Source organism: Mytilus edulis, chromosome 7 (genome assembly GCF_963676685.1).
Source record: "Mytilus edulis chromosome 7, xbMytEdul2.2, whole genome shotgun sequence".
Taxonomy (NCBI): domain Eukaryota; kingdom Metazoa; phylum Mollusca; class Bivalvia; order Mytilida; family Mytilidae; genus Mytilus; species Mytilus edulis.
The window spans coordinates 45,155,491-45,175,278 of NC_092350.1; the positions used below are offsets into that span (position 1 = coordinate 45,155,491).

At 32.0% G+C, this 19,788-nt stretch overlaps 1 protein-coding gene across 2 annotated transcripts; it reads left to right on the plus strand.

Annotated features, from left to right (window-relative positions):
- Positions 1-2: 2 nt before the first annotated feature.
- On the plus strand, positions 3-18,369 carry LOC139481586 (NAD-dependent protein deacylase sirtuin-5, mitochondrial-like). 2 transcript variants are annotated; one of them, XM_071265007.1, is made up of 9 exons: positions 3-113; positions 7,805-7,960; positions 9,809-9,907; positions 10,501-10,627; positions 11,779-11,866; positions 13,355-13,408; positions 15,605-15,728; positions 16,437-16,552; positions 17,213-18,369. In XM_071265007.1, exons 1-9 carry the CDS (start codon positions 36-38, stop codon positions 17,283-17,285), a joined length of 915 nt encoding a protein of 304 aa, XP_071121108.1. In that variant the 5' UTR covers positions 3-35; the 3' UTR covers positions 17,286-18,369. The 2 variants fall into 2 exon arrangements, with proteins under 2 accessions (XP_071121108.1, XP_071121109.1); XM_071265008.1 differs by lacking the exon at positions 3-113 and adding an exon at positions 6,239-6,420.
- Positions 18,370-19,788: the final 1,419 nt, after the last annotated feature.

The following is a 19,788-nucleotide window of genomic DNA, read 5'->3' on the forward strand; positions in this document are numbered from 1 at the left end:
TTTCATTTTCTCCACACACAAGCCAAGGCAAACTCATGATTAGGCTTTTGATATCAAGATCGCTTTTTAATTCACCGGTTATAACTTCATCCATTATTAAGATGACAGCAAAAGTAATTAGATTATGAAAAATTTATATCTATTAGTATAAATCAAATCAAATCAAATTATTTTATTGGAGTAAAATCCAAATATTGAATTGTTTCCAAATGCCACTTGAAGAGGCAAAACAAACATCACAATATTTACAAACATACAATATTTAAATTTAAACAATATTCATTTTCTAAAAGACTATATAAAGATGTTTTGGATGAGGTGATACTTTTACAAATTTGAAAGTACAATATTGAGGGGGGAGTTAGGAGGGGTCCTGATCCCGAAATCCCGGGCTTAAAAACCAATTCCTGAGGTCACTAATTGAAATAAATTTAAATTCTGACATCCTGAAATTTGAAAAAAGAATTCCTGGATCCCGAAAGGGTCAATCCCAAAATCCAGAGCTTAAAAACACCCAATCCTGGAGTCGTGATAAAGGTCCTATCCCCCCCTCAATATTCATAATGCAATTGATTTAAAATATAGCATAACTTAACTACTGTAAAAAATATAAAATAGTCATAACTTTGTTACATTAATTAGTTTTTCTTATCAGCTAGGCTTTTAGCATATATATATATGTATATATATATATTCTCTTTTTCAGATATTTCTTGTTTTCTGAAACACAATATTTATTTAAATTTTAAATGTATGTAGTTTGATTTTAGTATTTTTTTAACTGCAGTGCAATTTGTCTGTACTCCGACATGCTTTTGAATGGCAAGCACATCCAGTTAAACCATTTGTTTTACAGAAACTTTATGTTTGAAATGATAACAAATGGAAAAAATATAGCTTTATTTACACATAGCAAACTACTCATTAGTACAGACTTACCTTTCCAGTCAAAAAAGTTTTGAGGACTGGCATCCAGTGCCATCCACTAGATCTATATAAGAGGGGCTTGATCTGCCTATGATTGCTGAAATTAAACATAAAAATAATCCAATGAAAAATAGATTAACACTAGTAGCTACAGGAACTATGTACTCTTTTTTTTTTTTTTTTTTTTTAAGTTTTCTTTCCAGTTTTGAACACAAACAATACACAATTGAACAAGAACAGCTTTCATCTTCATAGGCTTTCAGTAGACAAAACATGGTTTTCTGTTTAAATGATGAAAAACACAGTGACAATAAATTCTTTACTAAAACAAAGGGTAAAAGGATGCATCTGTTATAAATCTGCACCCTTTCTTATGAATTTTAGTGTTAAAAAAATCAATGCAATAGAAGTGCTGTCCCCAACATACATTTAACAGCTTCAAATTTTGGGGTTTGACCATTCTTGAAGCAGGTCTAATCAGCTTTTGACCAATTTTTAGAAAATATTATTTTCATTTTCTAGCACTCGGTCGATTTAGTTGTGGGTCAACTGTAAAATCTTGTTTGTTTCATCTGAATATTCAGTGCTTCAATAATGACATGGTTTATAACATATCAGTCTTCATTTCACCATTGGTAAATTGAAAAAAAAAGTTGGATTTGTAACATAGGTTTTAACTCCTGGATGACCTATGTTAAGCAAACAACACCCAATCAATCAAGTAGAACAAAGTATATAAACTGCTTTTTCTTAATTTTGATCATTTAAAACATATGAACGCATTGTATTACCTAAATCAGTAATTACATTGTGCCCCTTCATATATATCTATAATACTAAAATTACGAGGTCCAATTTGTCAGCCGTCATCACGTAAAAACGACGAATCAAAGAATTCAACTTTATATATAACTAATATAGTACAAAGTTGTAGATTAAAAATTACACCACTCCAGGCCCTTTTGTTTTCCACGTAATTAATATTGCCAATAATTAAGAAGTTCCGGGTTTAGTCCGATACCGATACCAATAGTATATTCACCTGTTACCTATTACCTTATCTGTACTTTCCGCATCTGACAGGCGCACCAACAAACGGCGTATTCAGGATTAATATGCTATATACACGGGTCATAATCACAGGGTTGACACTACTAAATTGTCAAATTGTTACCTATTGTAGTATTTTAATCAGTAAGACTTTCTAAGATAACAATACGAATACTAAAAATCTGGACTAAAAATAAGGCGTATAGGTACAGTTTTCAATTTGTTAGCAGGCATGACGTAAAACAGCAAATCAAAGAATTCAACTTTATTTATAACTAATATAGGACAATGCTGTTGATTAAAAAATACTCCTTTCCAGGACCTTTTGTTTTCCAAATAATTAATATTACCAATAATTGATAAGTTCAAGTTGACGGGTTCAAACAGAAAGATTTGAAAGCAGAGAGAACTGCGTATCTTATAATCGGCATGACTTTATCAGATGACAATACTAATACTAAAATAAGGCTTGCGCATAGTTATATATTTTAATTCAGTCACAGACAAGCGATATCACAGGTGTGTTCTAGTATATATAAAATTGGAATGGAGCAGGTAGTACACCTTTCAAAGGAGATTGTGCACAACTTTTAATTGAATGCATATACATTATTATAAAAGTTTATCAGTCACAACTTCTTGTTATAAGATATGGATTTAAGTTGTGAGACAGCTGAGCAACCTAACATTGAACACAGTACAGATAACCATAAGTAGAGGTTGTTTCACAGACATTCTGACCATTTCACAGATATAATAATTGTTTTGATTGAAAACAATTATATATATATTAGAAGCATTTGATGCTGAAAATAAAACTTTTTATTATATTCTGCTATAAAGGAATGTGTTCTTTTGTAAAAATCATGCGGCGTAAAGCAACCAACAATCAATCAATCTTTTGTAAAAAAAAAGAACAAAAAAACTTTATTTACTAGCAAGCAATAATAAGGCACATTTAAACTATAACTTGTCCCTTTTATTAGCTCACCTGGCCCAAAGGGCCAAGTGAGCTTTTCTCATCACTTTGCGTCCGTCGTTCGTCATCCGTCGTTAGCTTTCACAAAAATCTTCTCCTCTGAAACTACTGGCCAAATTAAACCAAACTTGGCCACAATCATCATTGGAGTATTTAGTTTAAAAAATGTGTGGTGTGACCCGGCCAACCAACCAAGATGGCCGCCATGGCTAAAAATAGAACATAGCGGTAAAATGTAGATTTTGGCTTATAACTCTGAAACAAAAGCATTTAGAGCAAATCTGACATGAGTAATATTGTTCATCAGGTCAAGATCTATCTGCCCTGAAATTTTCAGATGAATCGTACATTTCGTTGTTGGGTTGCTGCCCCTGAAATGGTAATTTTAAGGAAATTTTGCTGTTTTTGGTTATTATCTTGAATATTATTATAGATAGAGATAAACTGTAAACAGCAATAATGTTCACCAAATAAGTCAACATGACCAAAATGGTCAGTTGACCACTTTAGGAGTTATTGCCCTTTATAGTCAATTTTTAACCATTTTTCGTAAATCTTAGTAATCTTTAAGAAAAATCTTCTCCTCTGAAACTACTGGGCCAAATTTAACCAAACTTGGCCATAATCATCATTGGGGTATCTAGTCAAAAAAATGTGTCCGGTGACCCAGCCAACCAATCAAGATCGCCGCCATGGCTAAAAATAGAACATAGGGGTAAAATGCAGTTTTTGGCTTATAACTCAAAAACCAAAGCATTTAGAGCAAATCTGACACGGAGTTAAATTGTTCATCAGGTCAAGATCTATCTGCCCTGAAATTTTCAGACGAATCGGACAACTGGTTGTTGGGTTGCTGCCCCTGAATTGGCAATTTTTAGGAAATTTTGCTGTTTTTGGTTATTATCTTGAATATTATTATAGATAGAGATAAACTGTGAACAGCAATAATGTTCACCAAAGTAAGATCTACAAATAAGTTAATATGACTAAAATGGTCAGTTGACCCCTTAAGGAGTTATTGTCCTTTATAGTCAATTTTTACCAATTTTTCCTAATTTTTTCTAATCTTTTACAAAAATCTTCACCTCTAAAACTACTGGGCCAAATTTAACCATACTTGGCCATAGGGTGCTATAAACAGTTTCGTACTAAAAACTAGGGGTATTTCCCCAGTGAGATTTACATACTGATGGAATTCCCTGCTATTTATATACCACTAAATGAAAAAGTTGATTGTTTTTTATGTTCAATGTGAAAAACATATATTGAAGTTCAATTAAAATGCCACTTTTGTCAAGATTTAAAAAAAAAAAAATGTTTTTGTGACTTCCTACTATATGGGAGGCAACTCCATAAACAGCTGATTTTCACCTGTTGCAAAAAGCACTTTGATTTGTCAGGTAAGATAGCTCCTTTCGGAGCAGGCGAACGTAGGCTGAAACTACATTTTCTTAAATCAGCCGGATAAGCTCTTCGAAATGCATATTATAAGAAATCTCAAATATATGCACAGGTTACTGATCCGTGTGTCCAAAGGTGGTCTGTTTTTAAGGTTTTTTAGGGGGAAAATGCCTAATTTCCAGCTGATAACTTGTACCAATTTGCATGTTTAAACAAGAGATGTTGATTTTTTTTTATTTATTCAGAAAGTTCATAGAATTATCTTTCCATTGATGTATAGATATCTATATAACTATGAATATCTGACTTCTGCATGATGGGTCCACTATTACATGCCCTGTTACAGAATGACGTCACGTAAAAAACTGTTGATTGCACCCTTAAGGGTGCTATAAACAGTTTCGTACTAAAAACTAGGGGTATTTCCCCAGTGAGATTTACATACTGATGGAATTCCCTGCTATTTATATACCACTAAATGAAAAAGTTGATTGTTTTTTATGTTCAATGTGAAAAACATATATTGAAGTTCAATTAAAATGCCACTTTTGTCAAGATTTAAAAAAAAAAAATGTTTTTGTGACTTCCTACTATATGGGAGGCAACTCCATAAACAGCTGATTTTCACCTGTTGCAAAAAGCACTTTGATTTGTCAGGTAAGATAGCTCCTTTCGGAGCAGGCGAACGTAGGCTGAAACTACATTTTCTTAAATCAGCCGGATAAGCTCTTCGAAATGCATATTATAAGAAATCTCAAATATATGCACAGGTTACTGATCCGTGTGTCCAAAGGTGGTCTGTTTTTAAGGTTTTTTAGGGGGAAAATGCCTAATTTCCAGCTGATAACTTGTACCAATTTGCATGTTTAAACAAGAGATGTTGATTTTTTTTTATTTATTCAGAAAGTTCATAGAATTATCTTTCCATTGATGTATAGATATCTATATAACTATGAATATCTGACTTCTGCATGATGGGTCCACTATTACATGCCCTGTTACAGAATGACGTCACGTAAAAAACTGTTGATTGCACCCATAATCATCATAGAGGTATGTAGTTTAAAAAATGTGTGCGGTTACCCGGCCAACCAACCAAGATGGCTGCCATGGCTAAAAATAGAACATAGGTGTAAAATGTAGATTTTGGCTTATAACTCAGAAATCAAAGCATTGAGAGCAATTCAAACATGGTGTTACATTGTTTTGCAAGTCAAGATCTATCTGCCCTGAAATTTTCAGATGAATCCGACAACTGGTTGTTGGGTTGCTGCCCTGAATTGGAAATTTTTAAGGAAATTTTGCTGTTTTTGGTTATTATCTCGAATATTATTATAGATAGAGATAAACTGTGAACAGCAATAATGTTCAGCAAAGTAAGATCCACAAATAAGTCAACATGACCAAAACGGTCAGTTGACCCCTTAAGGAGTTATTGCCCTTTATAGTCAATTTTTAATAATTTTGTATATTTTGTAAATTTTTGTTAATTTTAACAAAATATTTTCCTCTGTAAATAAGGGGCCAAGTTCATTATAAATTGAGATAATTGTAAGAAGCAAGAATGTTCAGTAAAGTTTGATCTACAAACACATCACTATCACCAAAACACAATTTTGTCAGGAATCCATCTGTGTCCTTTGTTTAATATGCACATAGACCAAGGTGAGCAAAACAGGCTCTATAGAGCCTCTAGTTTTATCTCCAAAAAATTTCATGATTCTTCTAACCATATATCCCACTCCCTCGTACTCTCTTCCATTGATAGACTCTCCCCCTCTCACAATTTTAATGTTGCCATCATACATTAGGGGAATATAGCAACTGATTTATTTTGCCTTTTGTAAATGTAATGAAATGGGAAATAACTCTAACATGTCTAGGATAAATTATAAAAAAAAAGTTTAAATCCCAGTTTTTTTTATGATTCAACCAATATCTTTATAGCTTGAAATTTGATAACCAGGAAGTGTGCCTTCAAACTTGTCAAATGCTAGTTATTCTTATATATCTGTTCTCTCAACATAAATAGGATGTCAGGAGTTGTTATTCACACACCCTCTGTAAGTTTATTTGGTTTACATGAACATTGTAAGGCCTTTGTAAGTCTTGTATTATTTTAATTTTAGTTTCTTGTGTACAATTTGGAAATTAGTATGGCGTTCATTATCACTGAACTAGTATATATTTGTTTAGGGGCCAGCTGAAGGACGCTCCGGGTGCGGGAATTTCTCTCTACATTGAAGACCTGAAGGTGACCTTCTGCTGTTGTTTTTTTCTATGGTCGGGTTGTTGTCTCTTTGGCACATTCCCCATTTCCATTCTTAATTTTATTGTAATGTTGTTTATCTTAACAATTTTGATGTTACAAAAAATGTAAATATTCTTCTCAAAAAATCAAATTATATGTTAGAAGCTATATTTGAATAATGGCCATCTTTTGAATACAATTCAATCTATATTGATGAGAGATGTGGGTCTGACAAATTTGAATTTTACAAAAGTTATCAGTTTTAAATCAAAATGTGTAAATTGTACATGTATTTTTTTTAATGGAAATATTTAAAGCTGTTTAAAGTTGTTTAAGTTTATGAATCAGAGGCAGATTTAGGGGGGGGGGGGGAGGGGTCCCCCTTTTTGTGAAAAAATTTGGTTGCTTATATAGGGAATCACTGAAGTGTGATTGGAGTGGCCCCCCTCTTAGGCAGTCAGTGGGCCCCCACTTATGAAAATTTCTAGATCCGCCAGTGTGAATTATGATGTAGACTGACTCTTTACAATTTAATTACAAAATCTAGTCAGATTTGACATCTTTGATATTTAGATCCTGTGGTGGAACCTTTGTTCCTACCTTTTTTTTTATAAAAACGAAACAAGCTAGTCACCTTCATTTAAATTGTTTTACTACAAAGAATACTGTAAATTCAGAAATTATTGCTAGGTTTTTATAAATGGAAATAATATAACTGGCTGAATATCCCAATAAGAAGAACTTTCATTCTATATATATACATGTATTAATAACTCATCTAAACATCAACCCAACAATGTTAGACCTGTAAATTTGCTTTCGCCAATTTTTTGTTCTTCCCTCGTTGGGATTCGAACCCATGCTATGTAGATTTTCCTGAAATTACAATAAGTAATCTCACATTTGTGTCTGTTCTACAAAAATTGCATTTATAATAAATGCATGCATGGATTACTGAGTTGACTTAAAAAATAAGAAGATGTGGTATGATTGCCAATAAAACAACTCTCCATCAGATCTAGAGAAGGAATGATGCAAAAGTTCACATCTATAATAGGTCACTAAACAGCCTTCTACAATAAGCAAAACCAAGACTGTGTTTTAAGATTTGGAAAATAGGCCATTAAATGACAAATGTAAAAACAATTCAAACCAGAATTATTGTATATTAAACATGTTAAATATACATTTTTCAGGATATGAAAGCTCCCAGTTCTAGTATGCCCCAATTCAGGGAAGACTTTGCCAAAGCTAAACATATCGTGGTTTTAACAGGAGCTGGAGTCAGTGCTGAAAGTGGTGTGCCTACGTTTAGAGGAGCTGGTGGATACTGGAGGAAATGGCAAGCACAGGTAAAAATAATTCAATAATATGAGATCTTGAAATTGATAGGGCCTTGGTTGCCAAGTGGTCTAAGTGGTCCAACTACTGTATGACTAGCTTGTCAATACTTTGATTGTCAGTTGGAACATTTGGCAGGTGTTCTCCACTCTTAATCTTAATTGACTAGGATTGTCAGTTTTCCTACGAAAGATAGTGGCTCTCTCCAGACACTCCATCTCCCTCCACCAACTTGCTAAAAAGTCTTTGTTTTGTATAACTTTAAAAAAAATATGCATTAACCAATATCGTGTTTTTTTTCAAAGCATAATCTTTTGCTCAAAGTACACAAACAATGCAAACAAAAAAATAGAATTGTTGATTAATTATGTAAGCAGAGCTAATAATTGTTTTTGTACAACACATGTTGTTCTCATACAAAATGAAAGCATATGAGGGAATCAAGTAATATGACTTTCGGACAATGAAAGCATATGAGGGAATCAAGTGATATGACTTTCGGACAATGAAAGATCAGCATTTGTATTTATTGAACACTCAACTGTCAATATTATTATACTTACCCACTGTCCTGCAAGACATTTATTGGTAGTCAAGGTTGTAAAAACCGGCGTTTTACGTTTCCGCAAATTGGCATTACTTTTCCGGAGAAAAAAGATGACGTTTCCGGAAAAAAAAGTTTACGTTTCCGCAAATAAATATCTTACTTTTCCGGAAAAAAAGTAACTATTCCGGAAAAAATAAATTATTGCTTTTCCGCAAATAATTGAGGAATACCTGTTGATCGAAAGCAAAGCCATAATATAAAATAAATATTAAGTAAGTCAAAGGTCATCATAACATGCAAGTAAACTTCATCATTTAAATCTATGAAAACGTATGTTCAAAAGTCAGCACTAATCAGAAATATCTTGATATGAGTTCATAAGTCAGTTCTGGCAGAATATTTGTAGCCAACACGCCGCACAAAGTCCACAGTAGTACATTCACCGTTTACAAGTTTTGTATTTTGTTCAAGAACTTAAGGAAGTCCATCTTCTCCTTTTCACATTTCCAAACGGGTGCTTTTACAGTTAGAGTTCTCATCTTTATGTAAGATGTTGTTTGCAGTTTCAATAACACATCGATAAAAACCAACAAAAAATGTTGGGATGGCTAGCGTAAAACTGCTCGTTCAAGTGGGCATGAAAAGACTCGGCACTATTCGTGTTTTAGTAACAGCAGCATGCATTACACATTCAAAGTCATTATGAACTACCTCGGGCTGGAGAGTTATTCTTCGGGTAGTGCACACATCAATAAGCTGATCCAACAGTTTCGTGTAACATTCCTCGTAATTAAGTGGAAGTAACGCAAATACAAGACGAATGTAGTTACCATTTTTACATCCATGTATCAAATAAACTGAGTTGGTAGAAGAATTTCGGACAGGATTTAAATGTGCCATCTATGAAAATATCAGTCATTTCATTACATATACATACCAAGTTGGTGAAACATGAAAGTATAACGATTCCCAAATGATCAATCAAAATCATTGACTTAGAATAAGTTTCAATTTTGTTAGTGTTCAAATCTAATTGTCTTAATGTCTCGTAAATTTCTAATCTACATTAGGTAATTTTGGAAACTGCTTTCGCCTGTCTCTGTATAAGGACATAGCAACATTTTTCAAGTCAATATATATTCAATTATTTATAATTTACCAGGTAAATTTCCGGAAAAGTAATAAATACAAATTGCGGAAACGTATACTTTAAATTTGCGGAAAAGTAGCATTGGGACTTTGAAAAAATGCAATACGCCTGTAAAAACTCCTCTTGTTTTTGTAATATTGTTATTTATCATTTCTTTTACAGCAATTAGCAACACCAGAGGCATTTGAAGACAATCCATCATTAGTGTGGGAATTTTACCACTATAGGAGAGAAGTCATGGGTACAAAAGATCCAAACAAGGTATTTGAATAGGAATAGCAGCATCAGATCCCTTTGCTAGTTTTTGGTTGGTCCCTGTTTATTGTGAAATGGTTCTTGTAGGAAATTGTATCATTACTATGGTAATGGTGTCATCTTTGGTACAGGTAGTTACAGATTCAATATTGTGTAATCAACTCTGCCTACAGTTTATAGCCTTGACCATTCATTCTCATGATTCTTTCTGTAGTGTTTGTTTAATTATTTATGTAAGACTTGTTTTTTGTACTGTGTCTTTTGAAATTTTTTATCTGAATATTTTACTAATTTTATTTTTTTCACTGTTGAGTGTTGAACTAATGTTTTATAAAGTTCTTTTCTTATACTTCCACTTTTTTTCTTCTTTGAAAAAAAGTGTACAATAAAAAAATAATGATAGAATTGATTAACCTTAGTAAATCATATTTGTTTGAGCATTCAGTATCTTTGATAAACCTACTACACACTGACAGCATATATATATGAAAAAAATATGAAGACACTGATGATACAGCAATCTAGCTTTTAGAGAAAATAAACACTTATGATTTGAATATTTTATGTGAGCTGTGAAATGAATACTTATTGTTTTTAAGGCTCATATTGCAATATCTGAATGTGAAAAGAGGCTGAAATCACAAGGAAGAAGAGTTGTAGTAATCACACAGAATATTGACGAACTTCACAAGAGAGCTGGGTCGGAAAATATTCTTGAATTACATGGTAAGTCCTTCATATATAGTTCTCAAAATAAGTTTTTGGTTATGTGAATTGACAAAGAGTCAAAAACAAAATCCTTTTATCTGAAACAAATATCATTTTTTTTGTTTGCATAAAATCATTAAAAAATAATTCAGCATTACTACACTTGTCAAAGATTTTACTCTGTATTTTTTCCAATTATGTCCCCTTTTCTTTGAACTGTCGATCTACTTCTGAAAGTTATGACTAAAATCAGTCAAACTTATGTTCTGTTTACTCTGTTGATGATACATTTGATTTCAAATGTGCCGTCAATGATTTTTGTATCATCACAAACCTGATGAAAATGTATTGACTTTATTCTGTGATGTATAGGCTTCAAGTTTACTGAAGTGAATTAATGATCAAAATATGTCCAGTATCATATGATTAAGGCCATTAAGCTCAATTTTCATCATACACACATCCATTCTTTAAATTTAAGTAATTTTATAAGTAGAATTCATATTGAACTCCATTTTTCAAAGCAAGTACACAGACTTGCCGTGTTGTACTTTCTAGGTCAAATACATCAGGAAACATCTATGGGCTCATACATTTAAAACACATCAGTTATCAACAAATCAGATACCGGTATACAAGTAGACATTATAACATTATTAAATCACAAATCAGAAATATTCACATATGACATATGATATAAATATTGGCAGAAAGTATATAATCATTCTTAATCAATATGTTCAAATAGTTCATGGCTTAAGATTAAAAGCTTGCTCATTGGATAACTTGTCTATACACTTTTTAAAATGTTTTGGTATCCTCATTCTTAATTTTTCCTTAATCAATTTTTTGAAAGCTTGTGTGTCCATTTATGTTCTGTAAAATTATCAGAAAATATAAGAATGGTTAATTTTCTAACAGGTCTGTTTCTAACTTACACAAATTTAAGGCGAAATTTTTGTGTGAATAACAAAACCAAACAAAATAGTGAAGATATGAAAACATAGAAATAAGTTTCCAGTAGTAATAAAGCTTTCAAGGACACGCAAGAAAGTTAGAGGATTCATATATTTGTGAAAAGTTATCACTAAAATTTTGAAATACTTGCTACTGGATGGATGACACAATTTCGTTGATCTTTTATTACCATGTTGATTTCCGGTTTTTAGGTAGTTTATTTAAGACCAGATGTACTAAATGTGAAGAAGTTATAGAAAACAGACTCAGTCCTATCTGTCCTGCATTGGCTGATAAAGGGTAAGCAATTAAAAATAGTTACAGCTAACTCCCTAATTCTTGTAGGGTAAATCATTGGTTAGCTAGCTTGCTTTGTTTGTATAAACATTTACTCAAGCTTTGAAATTAAAATTGACATCTTCAAACAATATGTAAAGGCATAGATAAACCTGTATTTTTCAGTACAAGTAAGGATAAGGTATAGTTTTGACATGAAATAACTGCCACTTTATTTGAACTTAAAACAAAGTAGCCATTAATGCTTGAAATTGCATAATTTAACATAGAATGCAAAGGGGCTATGAATTAGATGTTTTATACCTGAATGACATTATTGTCTACTGGTTGGGATGCTGCACAGGCATTTTACATTTCCCCAAATTGGCATTACTTTTCTGGAGAAAAAAAAGATGACGTTTCCGGAAAATAAAGTTTACGTTTACGCAAATAAATATCTTACTTCTCCGTGAAAAAAGTAACTATCCCGGAAAAAATAAATTATTACTTTTCCGCAAATAATTAAGGAATACCTGTTAATTGAAAGCGAAGCCATAATGAAAAATATATATTTATTAAGTTAAAGGTCATCATAACATGCAAGTAAAATTCATCATTAAAATGTATGAAAACGTATGTTCAAAAGTCAGCAATAATCAGATATATCTTGATATGAGTTCATAAGTCAGTTCTGGCAGAATATTTGTAGCCAACACGTCGTACAAAGTCCACAGTAGTACATTCACCTTTTACAAGTTTTGTATTTTGTTCATTTTCATATTTCAAATATTTATAATTTACCAGGTAAATATGCAAAAAAGTAATAAATACAAATTGCAGAAACGTAGTATTGGGACTTTGAAAAATTAGCGGAAATGCAATAAGCCCATGCTGCACACACACTTGTATTATAAGATACCTCACAGGGTTAGACTAGTTTATTGTAGAACTTGTCATACATTATAAACAGTCATTTTAGTTTGGCAATTTTTCTCAGAGTTATAGAACTTTGATCATTCAAAAAATAAACTGTTTGTGAAAGCAACTTTACTGAGTCCATTATCCAGAAATCTTTGATAGTGAGTGTTTTTCATATATGCAGTTGACTGTACTAGTCATTTGATGATTCTTGCAGGAATAGGGCTCTTCACAGTTAGTTCGGCCATATTGGATAGGGGGCAGATTTTTTAAAAAGAGGTGGAAATAGTATGAAAGTATGGGAAATACTATGTGTGTTTCCAAGCAACAGCTCTGTTTTAATGATGTGTTCCCGTATTATTCACACCATTTGTACCTCCATTATGAAAATCTGCCCCCTATCCAATATGGCCGAACTAACTGTGAAGAGCCCTATTAAAGTACTGTATGAATTGCCAGGAATTTCAGTGATAAGTACAAAAGTTTCAAACTGTGATGGTAATGTTAACTGCGTTGCTTTTGTAAAATAAATTTTTCAGAGTTGACATTAAAAAGATGAATCTTCTTAACACATCTCACATTTATCTATTTTAGAGAACCAGACCCCAAGGCAAAAGATGCCAAAATTCCAGTGGACCAATTACCAAAGTATGTGTATTTAACAAGTTATTCCGATTCAAAACTTTCATTTATTCTGAGTAACTTTATAACAGAAATATCATTTGCCTTAGGTATTTTCGCCACACCCAATCAAAATTAACTAGAGGCTCTAAAGAGCCTGTGTCGCTCACCTTGTGTTCTATTTATACCTATGCCCGCCATGTTGGTTTGCAAGTGGTGTCATCGGACACAATTTTTAAACTAGATACCCTATTGGTGATTGTGGACAAGTTTGGTTAAATTTGGCCCTGTAGTTTCAGAGGAGAAGATTTTTGTAAAAGAAAACAAATGTTTATGAAAAATTGTTAAAAATATGTTGACCTATTAATTAATTTGGTAGATCTTACTTTGCTGAACATTATTGCTGTTTACAGTTTATCTCTATCAATAATAATATTCAAGACAATAACCAAAAACAGCAAAATTTCCGTAAAATTACCAATTCAGGGGCAGCAACCTAACAACAGGTTGTCCGATTCATCTGAAAATTTCAGGGCAGAAAGATCTTGACCTGATAAACAATTGACCTATGTCAGATTTGCTCTAAAGCCCCAGTCCCACTAGACCACGATCGCACCATGCTCACCGCGATCTAGATTAAATTCACATTGTGGTGAGGTCGCGGTGTGAGTGGCATGAAAATGTTAATTTTCGTTGCTTTCACGATGCTACTACGTCCTCATTACGCTCCTACAACGATCCCGCTATGATCATACCACGTTCTCATCACGCTTATTCTGCGACCTCACTTTGCTTCTCAAGGATCTTTCTAAGCTCTTCACGTTCTCACTAAGATCATACCACGAGTTATCCGATTGCAACACGATCTTACCATGCTTCTACTGTGATTATAGCAAGTTCTTACCATGCTTCTACTTCGATTATAGCAGGTTCTTACCACGATTATAATAAGTTCATACCTCAATCTTAGGGACGACATCAAAAGATCAATGTAGGTTAAAACAATCTTAAATCAAATAGTTTGCGGGGAGGGGGGGTAAACTGTTGCAAGTTTCGTTTATTCAACTTTGATTTTTACATAATTATATCCTTATTGGTCAATCAATTTTTTCCCAAATTAAGTTAAGAGGGGTGGGGTTTAGGCAGTGGGGGTAGGAGGGGGGGGAGGTGTCAGTGAAAAAAAATCTATGTGAGTTAAGTTTTGTATCTTTCATTGAACTTTTGATGTCGTCCCTTACTATGTTCTCAGCAATAACGTCATCATCGTGTTCCATATCAATATAGTTCCTTTTTTTCTATTTATGATTAAAACGTATATTTTTCAGAAACAATACTGTCATGCCATTGAAATCTACTAGAACATGACGATGTTTTAGTAAACGATAGCAGAGATGACACAGCTGGTTATTGTTAAAAATGAATAGATATTCAAATGTATTGCTAATATTACTGTATGTGTCGTATTTGTTGTAATTCTTGAAAATAAAAAATAAAATATGTTGGTTATGATGATTATGCATTGTTTTATGCTGATACAATGATAAGTCATGTAAAATTAGCCAGTCAGATGATAACTATAGTTCTGCTTACAGCACACTTGCATAAGAAGAAGAATAAGAATTTAGGATAAATCAATAGACAACTTTCCAGTTCGATGCATTTCCGTCAAAAACTCTGGTTTTAGTGAATGTCATTTGTGCGTTTAGGGGCGTCGTCACTTCCATTCCAATGTTGAGCGAGTGGTTGGAAAACTATAATTCTATATTGTATGAATTATATGACAAATTGAATTCTCAAAATTGACAATCAGCATTGATGTCATTAGGGAATTGTCATTAAGTTACTACAGAACAACCATTATTTCTAGTTTATCCTGCACAATGACGATCACCAAGACGCTTGATGAACGTAAATAGTGCAGGGATACAGGTGACCCCCTCTATCTGGTAAATGACGTCATAATGGCGCATATAATTGACGATTTTTTTCCGGTGACGGATGAACTCGAAAGTGGTCTACTTGTCTCTATTCATTGAAAAAGAAATGCAATAATTTTGTTACTTTTTTAATTACATGTAATTTTAAGAAAATAAAGTTGCTTTCTTGTAATCTTTTTGTTTTCACATTTTTACAGCCTTATCAGTTAACTCTTTAGATGCTTAGATGGGTGTTAAAATTACAGTCTATCTTAAACCGTTATAGTTAATTTTTTTACAAATACAGGTGTAAAAAAGCTGGTTGTGGAGGACTTTTGAGGCCCCATGTTGTATGGTTTGGTGAAAGTTTAGACCCAGCAGTAATGGATTCAGCTGAGAATGAGCTAGACCATTGTGATCTGTGTCTAGTGGTAAGAATGATTTTTAGATTTTCTTCAGTAAATGATACGGTTGGTTATATAAGAAGTTGACCGGTCCTTTGATCGATGTACTAATTAGATCATAAAATTATCATGAGTGACTTGCAGCTCTTATATTTTTTTACACAAATCAATAAGGATAAAATACCTGACTAAGTACCTTACACTCTTATATTATTTAAAATTATTTCATTCTGTAACCAATTAACTAATTTACATCTGACAGCCAGTGAACAATGGCCTTTTGCATTTATGTTGTAAATCAGCATCAACTATTATGCAGAAAAATTGGTACTGATTATGTTATTGAAAGAAATTACTGTACGCAAGCATAAATTTATACAGAATTTGATTTCTTTAATTTTCCACTTACCCGCCCAAAATAAGTGAAAAAAAACACCCCATGCAAATAACCCTGCTATATGGTTAATAAAATAAACACCTTTTTCTTTAATCCGGTTTAATGGTAGAATGAATATATACATAATCAGTATATTGCAAACATTTGTTTTCATTATCTACTACATATATATAGAGATATGAAAGCATCTTATCAGTATTATTGCAATTTTATTTTTATTATCTAATATATATTAAATGTATATATAGAAATGAAAGCTTTATATTGTAAAATTTGGAAAAAATAGGGACAAAAATGTTTACCTCAGACTTTATAGTTAAAACATTTTATTGTTAAAGGTTGGAACCTCTTCTGTTGTGTATCCAGCAGCAATGTTTGCACCCAAGGTAGCTTCTCGAGGAGTACCAGTAGCCGAGTTTAATCCAGAAAAAACTGATGTCACAAATTCATTAGGGTAAGAATTCGTTATAACTTCAATCTAATTAAAACAACAGGTTTGCAATAAGAAGGTGTGGCTTTAGGGCCAATGAGACAACTCTCCATCCAATTCACAATGTATCAAAAGTTAACAAAAATCTTCTTTTATTTCAGATATAAGTGCAAATATGTTTAAATGTCATATAGACACAATGAGACATTTATGAATTTAATAATTTTTTTGGTAGTATAAGTTTAAAATAAGACATTGTTCTTGTTTATCATTATTTGACAAAAAAAGAGCAAATTCATAATGACAAATTAATTTGATTTATATTGCAATTACTTTGCGGCTTTGCTTTTGTGCTACTCTTTTGGTAATTGTTCTAATACTGTTGTTATTTTTTCCTCTTTTAAGTCCATAAGAATTTATGTTCCACAGCTATATTTGTGCTAGATTCACTGAAAGATATATGAATATACATATATATTAATAAAAACTATAACACAAATTCTCATACGTTTCGGCCATTACGACCTTCTTCATTGGAATAAATAACAACATTGAAACAACAGTTACATCGCTTGGATACATTATGTTGTAATGGCCGAAACATAGGGGAATTCGTGTTATAGTTTTTATTATATTATCATTCAGAGACTTTATATATAAATATATATAATGTTTACTTTTCAGATATCATTTCCATGGACCGGCCGGCTCATTTCTTCCAGAAGCATTAGCTAGACACCCATCAGAACCTGAATAAATAACGCTTTATAAAAGGCCATCATCTGTGATATATACATTATAATATACAAGTATCTGTATTGAGTTCAAGATTCTTCATTATTAATTGTTACTTTACATTTCAAAGTTGCACTCATCATCTGAAAGTGTATATGTAATACTTTTTTCTTTTGAACAAAAAAAGGAGATTAATTGTTTGTTTAATACATGTAGTACATTGTATATATGCATTTCAATTAATTTGACAAATATAACAGTATATATGATATTTGTTTAAGAAATTTATGTTTTTGGGAGATATTAAATGGATATTTGGTATATTATTTTATCATGACAAGTTACTGATCAAGTTATTAATTATTAAGCAATTGTTTCAGTCTGATAATTCTCTGCAGAGTTATGGTATTAAATTGGAATTTGAAAATTCACTTAAATATTCAGTTTTCTGCATTTTTTTTGGTCATGCTTGAATAACTTGATTTAATAATTGGTACGCTGCTTTATCATGACAAGTTACTGTAACAGATCAATTTTGAATTTCGTTCAAGTCCAAATGATTTGAGTTATGGTCCTTGGACTTAGCAAATTCACTCAAATAATCAGTTTTCCACACCTTCATGGTTGAGGATATTGATTTGATATTTGTTAAAAAGTTTACATCATTTCAAGTTATAGGTCTAGTTAGCGTTTTGTTCCAGTACACTTAATTTTAACCGGTATTAAAGGGACTATGTTTTGCCTTGTGATACTCTCAGAATGCTTGATCTTTGTTATAATTTGGAATTTTGATTTTTTCAACTCAGTTGAAACTTATTTTACAACTATTGTTTTTCATATGTGCATTTTGTTTACAATTGTTGTGGAAGTAATTTAGTGAGTACAGTCTTGGTAACATTTGTTAGTCACATTTATTGCAACCCAGACACTTTTGAAAGATCTGAACTTATTTTTTTTCCTTTCTGTGAAGGGATAAGTTAACATACAATAAAACATTATATATTTTTCTATACTTATATATTATATGACAGTTATTTTATCCTTAATTTACTGTCGGTATTGTTTTTAGTTGCATTTACATTTGAAAATAAAAATCATAAAATAAATAGATATGTAGTAAACTATGATTTGGTGATATTACACCATTACAGCATATGCATAAACAAAAAAGATCATTGTGACCACTGACCAGGATTTTCCAAATTGTTACCTGGTAAAAATAATAATTCCAAACACTAACTTCACTAGATTTTTTTTTGGAGGAGGGTGGGGGAATTTGGCAGGTTGTGACTGAATGAGATAGTTTGACGCAAGACAACTTAGGTGGGATATCATCCATGAGGGAAATTTGCATGCAACGTCATGAAAAAACAATATGTTTAAGTGCAAAAATACAAAACTGCAAGGAAGATTTAGAATGGATAGTCCAGTATCAAATTGCAAAATCAAAAGCTTATACACATCAAACATATGGAAAAGATATTCCTGACTTGGTACATGAATTTCCTTGTGTAGAAAATATTGGATTAAACCTGGTTTTATATAGTTCACTTGAATTTTAACTTGTATATGACAGTTACATATAATTCCATTATATTGGACAAAAATGTGTGAACAAAACAAACAGAAGTAATAGGAAAAAATGTTAAAATATGCATAAAGCAGTCATCATTGTGTTATACCGTAATCTTCATCACTTTAATTTAACAAAATGTCAACAAAATTGAAAACAAACTGTTCAGAGAACAATTGAAGGTCTTTCCACATCAAAGAAATTTTGAAAAGAAGCTAGTTTCTCAAACTGATGCTTTAAATAAATGGTTTTGATATGCTTGAAAGTGAACTAAAGGAGATCATATGCTACTAGTACTTCCAGTTAAGGAAATGTTACTTCCGATCTCATATGATAACTTATTGCACTCTCATTCCAAAAATATATAGTTTCTATATACTTTTATTTGTACAACAGGAGATAATTGGCCACTTCCGGTTTATCGAAAGTTGTTTCTTGTCTTTAGTGATAAGTTTATGTATCTATATTACAAGATGTATGGATTCCAAGTACTTTTACATGAAAAAAGTGCAAAAAATATGTACTTTCGGTTTTCTCAATGTCACTTCCGGTTGTCATTTTTCAAGGTCATATGTCACCAAACTTTTTGTTAAAGGTCATATGGCTTTATAATGAACCAAGTTGAAGTTGTATTCTAATAACCTTATAATCAGACATTCCAGGGGCATTAACTCCTGTAAGATGTAATTAGATGGTATCAGACCAAATGTAACATATCTTTATTAGCATATAGCAATCATTTTGCACTTGTTGTGTTATACATATCTTTTAAAGTGCTGGAGAAAATAGAAAAACATGGAAAAGTCAAAATTTAGAACTTGACCTTGACCTTTGACCTTGACCTTATTTTTTAAGTAAGGACCAAGGGATCTCAAATGAAAATATTCCAGGGCTATACGGTTAACGGTTTATTAGTTCTTACACAATGTGACATACCAACAAATTTATATCG

What these genes read in the sequence shown, in the direction of transcription:
- LOC139481586 (XM_071265007.1), top strand. Translation starts at nt 36, where the DNA reads ATGATTAGGCTTTTGATATCAAGATCGCTTTTTAATTCACCGGTTATA. An exon ending in AAATATTCTTGAATTACATG is followed by an intron (nt 10,628 to 11,778) that starts GTAAGTCCTTCA and finishes TCCGGTTTTTAG; the next exon opens with GTAGTTTATTTAAGACCAGA. An exon ending in CCAGTGGACCAATTACCAAA is followed by an intron (nt 13,409 to 15,604) that starts GTATGTGTATTT and finishes TTACAAATACAG; the next exon opens with GTGTAAAAAAGCTGGTTGTG.